The sequence below is a fragment of the Pristiophorus japonicus genome, chromosome 11, assembly GCF_044704955.1.
Source record: "Pristiophorus japonicus isolate sPriJap1 chromosome 11, sPriJap1.hap1, whole genome shotgun sequence".
NCBI classification, from domain to species: Eukaryota; Metazoa; Chordata; class Chondrichthyes; family Pristiophoridae; genus Pristiophorus; species Pristiophorus japonicus.
Genome location: NC_091987.1, coordinates 34,027,259 through 34,039,839, shown reverse-complemented (window position 1 = coordinate 34,039,839; position 12,581 = coordinate 34,027,259). Strand labels below are relative to the sequence as shown.

The following is a 12,581-nucleotide window of genomic DNA, read 5'->3' as shown; positions in this document are numbered from 1 at the left end:
ACCGCCCGGCGAAAGTTTCCTCTTTATTTTTTAAAGAGTTCCACCAACATTTTGAAAATACCGCTGGGGAGCAAACCACCCACTTGCATCCGTGTGCACTGCCGAGAAAACCGCCACGATCTAAGTTTTGCCTCAACGGGGGCCCATACGCACCGCTGAGGAAACCGCCCACGAAAAGCTGCGGTAGGTGAGTACCCTGCAAAGACAGGTAAGTTAAAGGTTTCTTATAATTATTTTTTAAATTCTATAATGGTGATTACGTTAAAAAGTGTCTTAAGAATGTTTTTTAACTTTTTATTTTTTGTTTCATTGAAAAAATATTTTTTGAGTTTTCCCCCCTCCCTCGGCCCAACCGCAGTCTCGGACTAAATTTTAAGTCCATTCCGGTAAGAACTGCCCATTTTACCTAGTTTCGCCTTTAACCGCCGAATAACCGCCGAAAAACCGGCGAGAAACTTGGTGTATGATCCATTTTCTCGCCAGGCGGTATTTTTTACCTTTTTTATGCAAATTTTCGTCAGCGTTATTTGCCGAATCTTAGCAGTCTTTCTGGGCGGCAATCGGGTGGTGGGGGGCTTTAGGGAAAGTCTAGCTCCATATGGTTCTTCTCAAGAACAATAAATGCAATATATAAACCAAAATAGATGATGAATTTATATGCAATGAAACCTGATTACAGCAACTACTTTTGAGATTGTTTTAGGTGGTTCTGAAAGAGAAATGAATCCCTTAACACAGGTCAGAATCTGAATTATTATACAGTTGTGACTTTTTAGATAGCTACTATATAAAATTGATAGTTTTCGACCAATTTTACTGCAAATACCTACGTGGGCAAAAGCCAACTGTAATGCAGTGTCTTTGGCCTGGTTTAAGACTTCCATTGTAGTGATAGATTCTGAAAATGCCTTCTTCAAGAGTTGTGTTTTCTTGACTGTTCAAATCCAACATCCACTTTATCTCTTTGTTGGAAATGTTTTCTATCTCAATTTTCTGCAAAATTACACAAAAATAAATACAATCATAAAAAATTCTGCCAATACTATTTTTTCAAAAGAATACAAAGAGTATGAAGTACTGAAAAATAAAATTAGAGCTATTCATAGTAGTGATAATCTACTGAACCTTTACGAATGGATCTGCTGCAATAGCACCCAAATCATTGTATCCTGGTAGAAGAGAAAACTCCACCTTGGTAGTTGAGAGTTCAAGTGGTGGACTAAGTGCTGAAAGATGAATTTAACAATTTTAATCAATGCAAAAAATGAATAAAGTGAAAATATATCAACAAAAGCAAAAAAAAGCTAAATAAATAGCAACACATATTAAATCAATTAAATATACAACAATCTACAGATCAGGAAAATTTCAGATTTGATTCTCGGTCTATGCTGAATTAACTTATCACAACCCAAGCAGAAATATAAATAATCGGGAGAGATTTTAAAACCGTCAGCACAAATTTTCTAAATATATAACTTTTAAAGGCAACTTTGGACTTGATCAGTGCTAGGGGATGGAACACATTCTTTTTTTATTTGAAGACTGTTTTTCTCTCGATTATTTAATTTTATTTTGCACAAATACATGTTTTTTACATATGTTTCACAGTCATTGTTGTTTGTTACATGGTATTTATAGAGATATACATTGATAACTGACAGAAGGATACATTGGTATATTGGGGAAGTCAATGCATTGTGTATATACAGGAAACAGCAAACTATTTGGAGATCAGGATAATTTGTCCAAGAACAAATCCAGGATGGTTTAGCAATTGTTTGACAAAATATCCTTCCTCAAACCAGCCTGGGAAGTACACTTCTATCATCATCATCATAGGCAGTCCCTCGGAGTCGAGGATGACTTGCTTCCACTCTAAAAGTGAGTTCTCAGATGACTGAAGAGTCCAATGCGGGACCTACAGACTCTGTCACAGGTGGGGCAGACAGTGGTTGAAGGAAAGGGTGGGTGGGGAGCCTGGGTTGACGCACTTTCCTTCCGCAGACTATGCTTGGTTTCTGCTTGCTCTCAGCGATGGGATTCGAGCTGCTCAGCGCCCTCCCGGATGCTCTTCCTCCACTTTGAGCGGTCATGGGCTAGGGATTCCCAGGTGTCGGTGGGGATGTTGCACTTTATCAAGGAGGATTTGAGGGTGTCCTTGAAGCATTTCCTTTGCCCACCTGGGGCTCACTTGCCATGTCGAAGCTCCGTGTAGAGTGCTTGCTTTGAGAGTCTCGTATCGGGCAAGCGGGCAGTGTGGCCCGCCCAACGGAGTTGATCAAGTGTGGTCAATGCTTCGATGCTGGGCAGGCCTTCAGTGTGCCAGTGCAGCCTTCGGTCGCCTAAGGAAGAGAGAGTGTTTGAAGACCAGGGCCTCAAATCTGCCACCAAGCTTATGGTCTACACGGCAGTAATGATACCCGCCCTCCGATATGGCTCAGAGACGTGGACTATATACAGCGGACACCTCAAAATGCTAGAGCATGCTCCACAAGATCCTGCAAATCCATTGGCAGGATAGACGCACCAACGTCAGTGTTCTCGCTCAGGCCAACAATTCTATATTGCACAGAAGTCAAACCCCTACATATATCTGTTGTGATTAGACCACAGAAAGTCAGGCCCAGATAAGTGGCTTTATAGCATACAATTGAAAGCCTTTAAAGGCACACTATACCAAATGAAATAGGAGTTTCTCAGAATCATCGGTGGTGTTCTTCTCTCCCTCTGGCATTGTTCATGGTACTACTTAACCTCTTATCGAAGGCCGTTAGTGGATCGGCATTTGAAACAAAGGGATCAAAGACGTCCAATTTGAAGATTCGACATACAATGTGACCAACGGTAGCCCGCTCGTTCTTGAGTGTCATACACTTGTAGGGTGTTTGTTTTTCAATCTATTCGGATTCTTAGACCTTAGAACTTATAGTGGGAAAGGACAACACATGGCACAAAATTTAGGCTTAACCCAGTGTCAGTTTTATTACACAACAAAAACCGACTACAACTACAGGACTAGACATCCTGAGAGAAGTTGACTTAAGACCACCCCTGGCTGTAGCTATTGTAGGTTCGTGGTCATTGATTCCGTGACCGGTTGGTGGTTCTTCTGTCCATTCTTTGCAGTGCTGTTCCCGTTCCTGTCCTTCTGTCTCTCTGTTTGTCCTTCTTCGTCTTCTTGTGTTTCTGTGTTCGTATATTTATATCCATAGCATGTATAAATTTCCCGCTGGGCCGGGGTTCGATTAATGCATCTGGATCAATGTGGTGATTTGTTTAACTGGCTGTGGTGATGAGTTTGAATCCTACTAATTTGCACATGGAGTCGATAGTGCAAAAGATAACTCCTTAACCTTAATGCCCTGTTATCCAAAAATGTGCATTTCATAGGGTCCTTTGTAGTCCTAGTTTCTTGCAGACTTGTAGTCTCTGAGGTGAACTGCAGCCAATCAACTCCGGCTCCTCTGATCGATAGTATCAATCTCTTTGTCTGTATGCATAACCAGGTTTAGTCCTTGACCACAGAGATTGTTCTTAATGGGGGATGATTCACCACTTGCCCCAGGATGGCGCATTTTCCCCTACCAGGTAGTCCAAAAGTTTTTACTTTAAAACAGTTTGTTCATGGCCTCTTCCTATGCCTTGTTCCAAGAAAATAGGTGTACCATACACATTTTACATCAAATGCAGATATTACATTCTTTAAGAAGATACCCACTGGAAAGTCATCCCTAATTGGCAGCCCTGTGGCAACGTGGCAATTCCGCATACTCATGTGAACACCATCAGCACTGAACTTTCCATTTTTCTGGCACCGACATGCGGGCGAGTACTGATGTTACCATGCAAATGATCCCTCGTGTTCCTTCTGCGGATTTAATTTAAAGGGTGAATCGCCTGAGAATGCGGACTCCCATAATGAGACTTGAAAAGAACAGAAACGTCCTGCAAAAGTCTCAAACAGACTGAGGGGCCGATAAACAGACTTGTCATCTGTACTCACGAGGCTTATATTGAAACTTATGTTTTGAAATTGTTCTGACTCTGTTAAGCATTACTTCTGTATCACAGGGGAAAGTTAACTAGTGCTGTGCAGAATGGTTTAAACTAATTTGGCAGATAAACGGGAACCAGGATGAAGCATCAGAGCAGAAAGAAGCTGCATAAAGGATTGGGAGAGACAAATAGCATTAGAATAAAGAATAGTCCAGAATCAGGGGGGATCAGGCAGGGGAGACATGCAAACCAGACATAGTTGGGGTTGGAGTACATGTGCAAAAATCATGGAGCTTGATAAATAAGGTTGGTGAACTGCAGGCACAAGCTGCCACATGGGCTTTTGATATAGTAGCCATAATGCATACCTGGCTCAAATAAGGGCAGGAATGGGAACTTAACATTCCTGGCTACAATGTATTCAGAGGAAATAGAGAAGGCAAAAAGAGGTGGTGGCAGTATTGATCAAAGATATTTCGCCGAAAATTGCGTTTGGAGGCTTCCTTCGTACGAACACCTCTGACCTAAAAAAAATCTACGAAACTACTTGTTGGTCTCGGAGGAACGTAGGACTCCGGTCAGAGGCCTTCATTCGCTGCGCAGTGCACAGGGACCTCTCTTCCATATACAAATGCATCTGCTGGAATCACGTGGGCCTGGACACCAATCATTATCTAGTACAGGTACTTGTATTCTCATTGATAAAAATGGGAGCTCTGTTTGTACGGGTTCCCATTACTATCAATGAGAATAACCCCCTAAAACACTGAAACACAGCACAATAAATAAAAAAAACTCACATATTTAAAATTAATTTAAATTAAATGTAATTAAATGTTTTAGAAAAAAATATATTTTTTGGACTTTTTTTAATGCGTTTTAATAGGGTTAAAATTAACTTACCTTAATAGACAGGGTTTTTAATAAAAAATGAATGATTCAATTTAATTTTTCTATGTTTTAAAAGTGTTATGCTGGTAAAAGTATGCTATGCGCCTGCTTTTACCAGGCGTAAAGGTTTGGAGGTCAGTCGCTAGGCATGAGTTGGCAAATAGCCCAGTCTCTGCCACGTGAATGTCCTTCTCCTGGGGAAGCGTAGAATGTGTTTTGACAGATCGGAAAAGGCGATTCTTGGCGCATGCGCATCGCGCCCGAAGTACCGGCTTTTGCGAGGCCTCACCGGTGCGTGCGCACTTCGTACGCACCCGCCGAGGCCACGATTTCCGGCCCACTGTTACAGCCTGGTAAGGGATTGGGCTAAAAATTCTGGGGCTGATCGCCACCTGATACTGACAAAAAATGACGAAAAAGTGACTGCTGCTACTCTTTCACCATCTGGTGGCGAGTCCCACAGCATCTTCCATTTTGTTCCTCTCCGTAGCATTGCCAGTAAGTATTAGCGCCGTGCAAGAAAAAATAGTGGATTGATGACACGCCGACTCAATGTCACCATGGCCAACTTTGACCCTAGCACTGAGTTCAGCGCTGGGTCACAACTACGCCAAGGACACCTAGCATATAACGAGACTTATAGAGGTGCTGTCAGCATCTCTTAAAGAGACACGCACAATTTTCAGGTTAGATTCCATTTAAGCTTTTGGACTATTTTTTTTTATTTTATTAAAATAGTGGCTGCAATAGATGTTAAATGTTTTTAAGTGTATAGGGAGTGCTGCTGGATGCTTTCAAGACCTCAGATGGTAAAGGAAGGTTTCTGAGAAAACAGAAAATGCTGCAAATACTCAACAGGTCAGGCAACATCCATGGAGAGAGAAACAGAGTTCACGTTTCAGGATGAGCAGGGGAGCAGCGTCGTCGGAGAGGCAGCATGGGGAGGCCTATAAAAAGGCCCAGCGTCGTTCCTGAGGCCAGCGGGGAGCAGCGTAGTCAGAGAGGCAGCGTGGGGAAGCCTATAAAAAGGCCCAGCGTCGTTCCTGACGCCAGCAGGGAGCAGCATCGTCGGAGAAGCAGCGTGGGGAGGCCTATAAAAATGGCCAGCATCTTTCCTGAGGCCAGCGGGGAGCAGCATCATCAGAGAGGCCAGCTGGTGCAGCTGCAGCAGGGTGAGAAGGCAAAAAAGAAGCAGAAAAAAATCGAAAGGTGACGTCACAGCCAATGAGGTAAGTGATTGGCTGGTGATTGGTAAGTAGTTTTTCTTTTTCTTTTCTTTATCAGTAAGTAACCTTTTAGCATTGTTGTTGCCGCCAAATTAAGTTTATCTAAGGGTTAAGTCATGGCAGGAGAAGTCGGACATATGTTATGCTCCTCCTGTACTATGTGGGAAGTCAGGGACACTTCCAGAGTCCCTGACCATTATGTGTGCGGGAAGTTCATCCGCCTGCAGCTCCTGACGGACCGCATTGCGGCACTGGAGCTGCGGGTGGATTTACTCTGGAGCATCCACGATGTTGAAAATGACATGAATAGCATGGGAATAGATAGGGAATGGGTGATCAACAGGAAGAGCAGTGCAAGGAAGGTAGTGCAGGGGTCCCCTGCGGTCATCCCGCTGCAAAACAGATACACCGTTTTGGGTACTGTTGGGGGGGGTGACTCATCAGGGGACGGCAGCAACAGCCAAGTTCATGGCACCATGGGTGGCTCTGGTGCACAGGAGGGCACGAAAAAGAGTGGGAGAGCGAGAGTGATAGGGGATTCAATTGTGAGGGGAATAGATAGAAATTTTTGCGACAGCAACTGAGACTCCAGGATAGTATGTTGCCTCCCTGGTGCAAGGGTCAAAGATGTCTCGGAGCGGGTGCAGGGCATTCTGAAAAGGGAAGGTGAACAGCCAGTTGTCATGCTGCATATAGGTACCAACGATATAGGTAAAAAACGGGATATGGTCCTACAAGACGAATTTAGGGAGCTAGGAGCTAAATTAAAAGGTAGAACCTCAAAAGTAGTAATCTCCAGATTGCTAACAGTGCCACGTGCTAATCAGAGTAGGAATCACAGGATAGCTCAGATGAATATGTGGCTTGAGGAGTGGTGCAGAAGGGAGGGATTCAAATTCCTGGGATATTGGAACTGGTTCTGGGGGAGGTGGGACCAGTACAAACCAGACGGTCTGCACGTGGGCAGGACCGGAACCAATGTCCTAGGGGTAGTGTTTGCTAGTGCTGTTGGGGAGGAGTTAAACAGATATGGCAGGGGGATGGGAACCTATGCAGGGAGACAGAGGGAAGTAGAATGGGGACAGAAGCAAAAGATAGAAAGAAGAAAAGTAAAAGTGGAGGGCAGAGAAACCTAAAGCAAAATGGGCCACATTACAGCAAAATTCTAAAGGGGCAAAGTGTGTTAGAAAGACAAGCCTGAAGGCTCTGTGCCTCAATGCGAGGAGTATTCGGAATAAGGTGGACGAATTAAATGCACAGATAGCAATTAACGGGTATGATGTAATTGGCATCACGGAGGCATGGCTCCAGGGTGACTAAGGCTAGGAACTCAACATCCAGGGGTATTCAACATTTAGGAAGGATAGACAGAAAGGAAAAGGAGGTGGGGTGGCATTGCTGGTTAAAGAAGAAATTAATGCAATAGTAAGAAAGGACATTAGCTTGGATGATGTGGAATCGGTATGGGTGGAGCTACGGAATACCAAGGGGCAGAAAACGCGAGTGGGAGTTGTGTACAGACCACCAAACAGTAGTAGTAAAGTTGGGGACAGCATCAAACAAGAAATTAGGGATGCATGCAATAAAGGTACAGCAGTTGTCATGGGTGACTTTAATCTACATATTGATAGGGCTAACCAAATTGGTAGCACTGCGGTGGAGGAGGATTTCCTGGAGTGTATTAGGGATGGTTTTCTAGACCAATATGTCGAGGAACCAACTAGGGAGTTGACCATCCTAGACTGGGTGATGTATAATGAGAAAGGACTAATTAGCAATCTTGCTGTGCGAAGCCCCTTGGGGAAGAGCGATCATAACATGGTAGAATTCTTTATTAAGATGGACAGTGACACAGCTAATTCGGAAACTAGGGTCCTGAACTTAAGGAACGGTAACTTCGATGGTTTGAGGCGTCAATTGGCTAGAATAGACTGGCAAATTGATACTTAAAGGGTTGACGGTGGATAGGCAACAGCAAACATTTAACGATCACATGGATGAACTTCAGCAAGCCTTGTCTGGAGTAAAAATAAAACGGGGAAGGTGGCTCAACTGTGGCTAACAAGGGAAATTAAGGATAGTGTTAAATCCAAGGAAGAGGAATATAAATTGGCCAGAAAAAGCAGCAAACCTGAGGACTCGGAGAAATTTAGAATTCAGCAGAGGAGGACAAAGGGTTTAATTAAGAGGGGGAAAATAGAGTACGAGAAGAAGCTTGCCGGGAACATAAAAACTGACTGCAAAAGCTTCTATAGATATGTGAAGAGAAAAAGATTAGTGAAGACAAACGTAGGTCCCTGGCAGTCGGATTCAGGTGAATTTATAATGGGGAACAAAGAAATGGCAGACCAATTGAACAAATACTTTGGTTCTATCTTCACGAAGGAAGACACAAATAACCTTCCAGAAGTACTAGGGGACCGAGGGTCTAGTGAGAAGGAGGAACTGAAGGATATCCTTATTAGGCGGGAAATTCTGTTAGGGAAATTGATGGGATTGAAGGCCGATAAATCCCCGGGGCCTGATAGTCTACATCCCGGAGTACTTAAGGAAGTGGCCCTAGAAATAGTGGATGCATTGGTGATCATTTTCCAACAGTCTATCGACTCTGGATCAGTTCCTATGGACTGGAGGGTAGCTAATGTAACACCATTTTTTAAAAAGGGACGGAGAGAAAAAGTGAGTAATTATAGACTGGTTAGCCTGACATCAGTAGTGGGGAAAATGTTGGAATCAATTATCAAGGATGAAATAGCAGCGCATTTGGAAAGCAGTGACAGGATCGGTCCAAGTCAGCATGGATTTATGAAGGGGAAATCATGCTTGACAAATCTTCTAGAATTTTTTGAGGATGTAACTAGTAGAGTGGACAAGGGAGGACCAGTGGCGGTGGTGTATTTGGACTTTCAAAAGGCTTTTGACAAGGTCCCACACAAGAGATTGGTGTGCAAAATCAAAGCACGTGGTATTGGGGGTAATATACTGACGTGGATAGAGAACTGGTTGGCAGACAGGAAGCAGAGAGTCGGGATAAACAGGTCCTTTTCAGAATGGCAGGCAGTAACTAGTGGAGTGCCACAGGGCTCAGTGCTGGGACCCCAGCTCTTTACAATATATATCAATGATTTAGATGAAGGAATTGAGTGTGATATCTCCAAGTTTGCAGATGACACTAAACTGGGTGGCGGTGTGAGCTGTGAGGGGGACGCTAAGAGGCTGCAGGGTGACTTGGACAGGTTCGGTGAGTGGGCAAATGCATGGCAGATGCAGTATAATGTGGATAAATGTGAGGTTATCCACTTTGGAGGCAAAAACGCGAAGACAGAATATTATCTAAATGGTGGCAGATTAGGAAAAGGGGAGGTACAATGAGACCTGGGTGTCATGATTCATCAGTCATAGAAAGTTGGCATATAGGTACAGCAGGCGGTGACGAAGGCAAATGGTATGTTGGCCTTCATAGCTTGGGGATTTGAGTATAGGAGCAGGGAGGTCTTATTGCAGTTGTACAGGGCCTGGAATATTGTGTTCAGTTTTGGTCTCCTAATCTGAGGAAGGACGTTCTTGCTATTGAGGGAGTGCAGCGAAGGTTCACCAGACTGATTCCCGGGATGGCTGGACTGACATATGAGGAGAGACTGGATCAACTGGGCCTTTATACATTGGAGTTTAGAAGGATGAGAGGGGATCTCATAGAAACATACAAGATTCCGACGGGACGGGACAGGTTAGATGCAGGTAGAATGTTCCCGATGTTGGGGAAGTCCAGAACCAGGGGACACAGTCTTAGGATAAGGGGTAGGCCATTTAGGACCAAGATGAGGAGAGAGTTGTTAACATGTGGAATTCCCTGCCGCAGAGAGTTGTTAATGCCAGTGCATTGGATATATTCAAGAGGGAGTTAGATATGGCCCTTACGGCTAAGGGGTTCAAGGAATATGGAGAGAAAGCAGGAAAGGGGTACTGAGGGAATGATTAGCCATGATCTTATTGAATGGTGGTGCAGGCTCGAAGGGCCGAATGGCCTACTCCTGCACCTATTTTCTATGTTTCTGTGAGATGCTGCCACCTGACCTGCTGAGTATTTACAGCATTTTATACTGGTATTTCAGATTTACAGCATCCACACGCAGACCGAAGAGAAAGAAGCAGAAGAGGATGAAGTAGAAGGGGAGGAAACTGAAGAGGAGGAAGCAGACAAAAGGATGTGTAATGTATGCACCTGTGAGTATGCTCACAAGTGTACAGAGCTGTTGGAGGCGTGGCCTATTCACTTGGAGCTGGGAGCTGAGGAGAGAGGAGCTTGCTGCAAGTGCTCCTGCAGCCTGTGGACCTGAGTACACCCCAGGAACAGGAGGAAGGAGCCTACTGAATTCAAGCACCTTGAGGGAGAGGAGGAGAGCAGAAACTGCTACATTAACACTGCTACAGAGAGTTGGAGAGAGGGAGAGAAAAGAACAACAAATAACAACTTGGAAATAACATCATCCATTGAGGAAAGAGGGAGAGCCACTATTCTACATCATCTACAGGTGGGTGTATTGGTGCACTCCCCAAAAAGACTTTGTTTTATCGGTGGGGAGAGGAAAGAAGATTAAGCCCCGACGAGGAAGCCTGGCCGGCGAACTGGCAAGAGCTGGAGGCCAAGGTCGCCTCTCGCCTAAGGCGCTGGACAGGACTGGACAGGACTGCTCCAAGTACTGTCCTACAGGGGTCAAGCGCTAGTCATAAACCAGCTGGTGGCCGCTATGCTGTGGTACCGGCAGGTCACTTTGACCCCTCCCCCGCGTTTGTCGCCAAGATACAGAAGAAGCTGGTGGACTTCTTCTGGAACAACAGGAAGCACTGGGTCTCTGCTGCGGTCTTGAGTCTTCCGCTTAGGGAGGGCGGTCAGCCATTGGAATGCGTCGACACCCAGCTTGTGACTTTCCGTCTTCAGACCCTGCAAAGATACCTTTACGTCGAGCCCCCTCCTAGGTGGCTTGGTGGTGACTCTGTTCCAGACCCAGGAACTCATCAGGGTCTGGAACAGAGTCTCCACCAAGCGCAGCTCTCCACCGTCTGGAGTGGCTCCTGGACATCGGACGGCATGTGGTACCATGCCTGTAGGGAGGTGGGGCACATTCATAAGAACTGACCCGCATCCAGGGCTTTTAAAACGACCAAAGCGGCCAAGTCTGGCGCCGCCGCCACTCCTCCCCCAGTACCGTCCACGTGCCAGGAGCCATAGGTACGCGGGCATCGTCGGAGGCCTTTTGTCTTCGCGGCCACCAGCGGGGGGGGAGGGAGTGCATCCGGGCGGAAACAAGGCGCGGTCCAAAACTAAACACCTCGAGGCGGGTCCCCTCAGTGGGCCAGACAGCCCCATCACCGCGCTCGGCCAATCCCTGTCACCGGCGAACGCGGGGTGTCCCGAGCCCAAGCCCTTAACCGCCACCACGGAGAGCTTACCACCCACGGTTGGGCTTGGGCGCGGGCAAGACAAACTGAACGGGGGAGTGGAGCCGGAGGCCTCGGCAGACATGGAGGTCTCCCTGCCTCTGCGCCCCCCCCCCCCAGTTAAAGAAGGAGGCACTGTTCCAATGAAGCGGAGGAGGAACAACGTACCTCCGTGGAGGAGTTGGTGCCCTCCGCATGTCCCACGTCCCCCACCAGCGCTCCCAAACTGCGCCAAAGACAGGGGGAGTCCGTCCCCGGGAAGGGTGAGACAGCTGAGGCTGCCCAGCCTCTGCCTCCCGGGGATAGGGAAGAAGATCTGCCTGTTGCGGGGACACGGAGCTGCCACAAGAATGTGTCGCCGCCGGGTCGAACGTCCCGGGGACTGAGGCAGGCGAGGCCGAAAAGGCCGAACCTGAGCCCGCCAGCCAATAGCCAAAAAACCCCAGGATCTGCTCGACCTGGCAGATAAACCAAAAGAAAAAAAATGAACAACATAATGAATTTCATGATCATCCACCCGCTGGGCCAGGGGGTGGTGGCGGGGAGGGTGAGGAATACCAACCTTCGTCCCTAACTTTGGAGCCAGGGGATTGGAGGAGCTGGAGCTGTACTTTGACCTGGTTTCTCCGTCTTCCTATGATCCTGGGGGTGGGATCGGGGGGAAGGTAGGGCCAGATGGTGCAGTCGGGCCGTTTGCCGTACCCCGTGCGGTCGACGGACCGGCTGCTGGCGGCGACCTACCGGAGGGGGATGGGGACTCAGTGGAGGGAGCGGGAGAAGATCTGGAGTCCATCACCGGTAATATAGTGGATTTCCTCATGCTCGCCGCTGAGTCCCCTCTCATTCCTGCAAAGGAACACCGGGACTTTTTGGCCCAATGCCAGGGTCACCGCAACCGAGCCCATATAGCTCTGGACAAATGGTCCGAGCCGGCGCTGCTCATCAGGTCCGTCCACGCCGCCATTAAAACCATGGCCGCGGGCGAGCCCTTATCAAAACCACAAAGCCTTGAGCTGTGCCGATTCA

At 46.6% G+C, this 12,581-nt stretch overlaps 1 protein-coding gene across 5 annotated transcripts in view; it reads right to left on the bottom strand.

Annotated features, from left to right (window-relative positions):
• Nucleotides 1–12,581, bottom strand: part of LOC139276009 (cilia- and flagella-associated protein 47-like) — a 1,107,008-nt gene that overhangs the window by 768,736 nt on the left and 325,691 nt on the right. For all 5 annotated transcript variants that reach the window (XM_070893331.1, XM_070893333.1, XM_070893335.1 and 2 more), the window contains exons 24-25: nucleotides 1,126–1,226; nucleotides 831–993 (exon numbers count right to left, since the gene is read on the bottom strand). In XM_070893331.1, coding sequence (XP_070749432.1) covers nucleotides 831–993; nucleotides 1,126–1,226 — 264 coding nt within the window. The remainder of the gene's footprint in view (nucleotides 1–830; nucleotides 994–1,125; nucleotides 1,227–12,581) is intronic.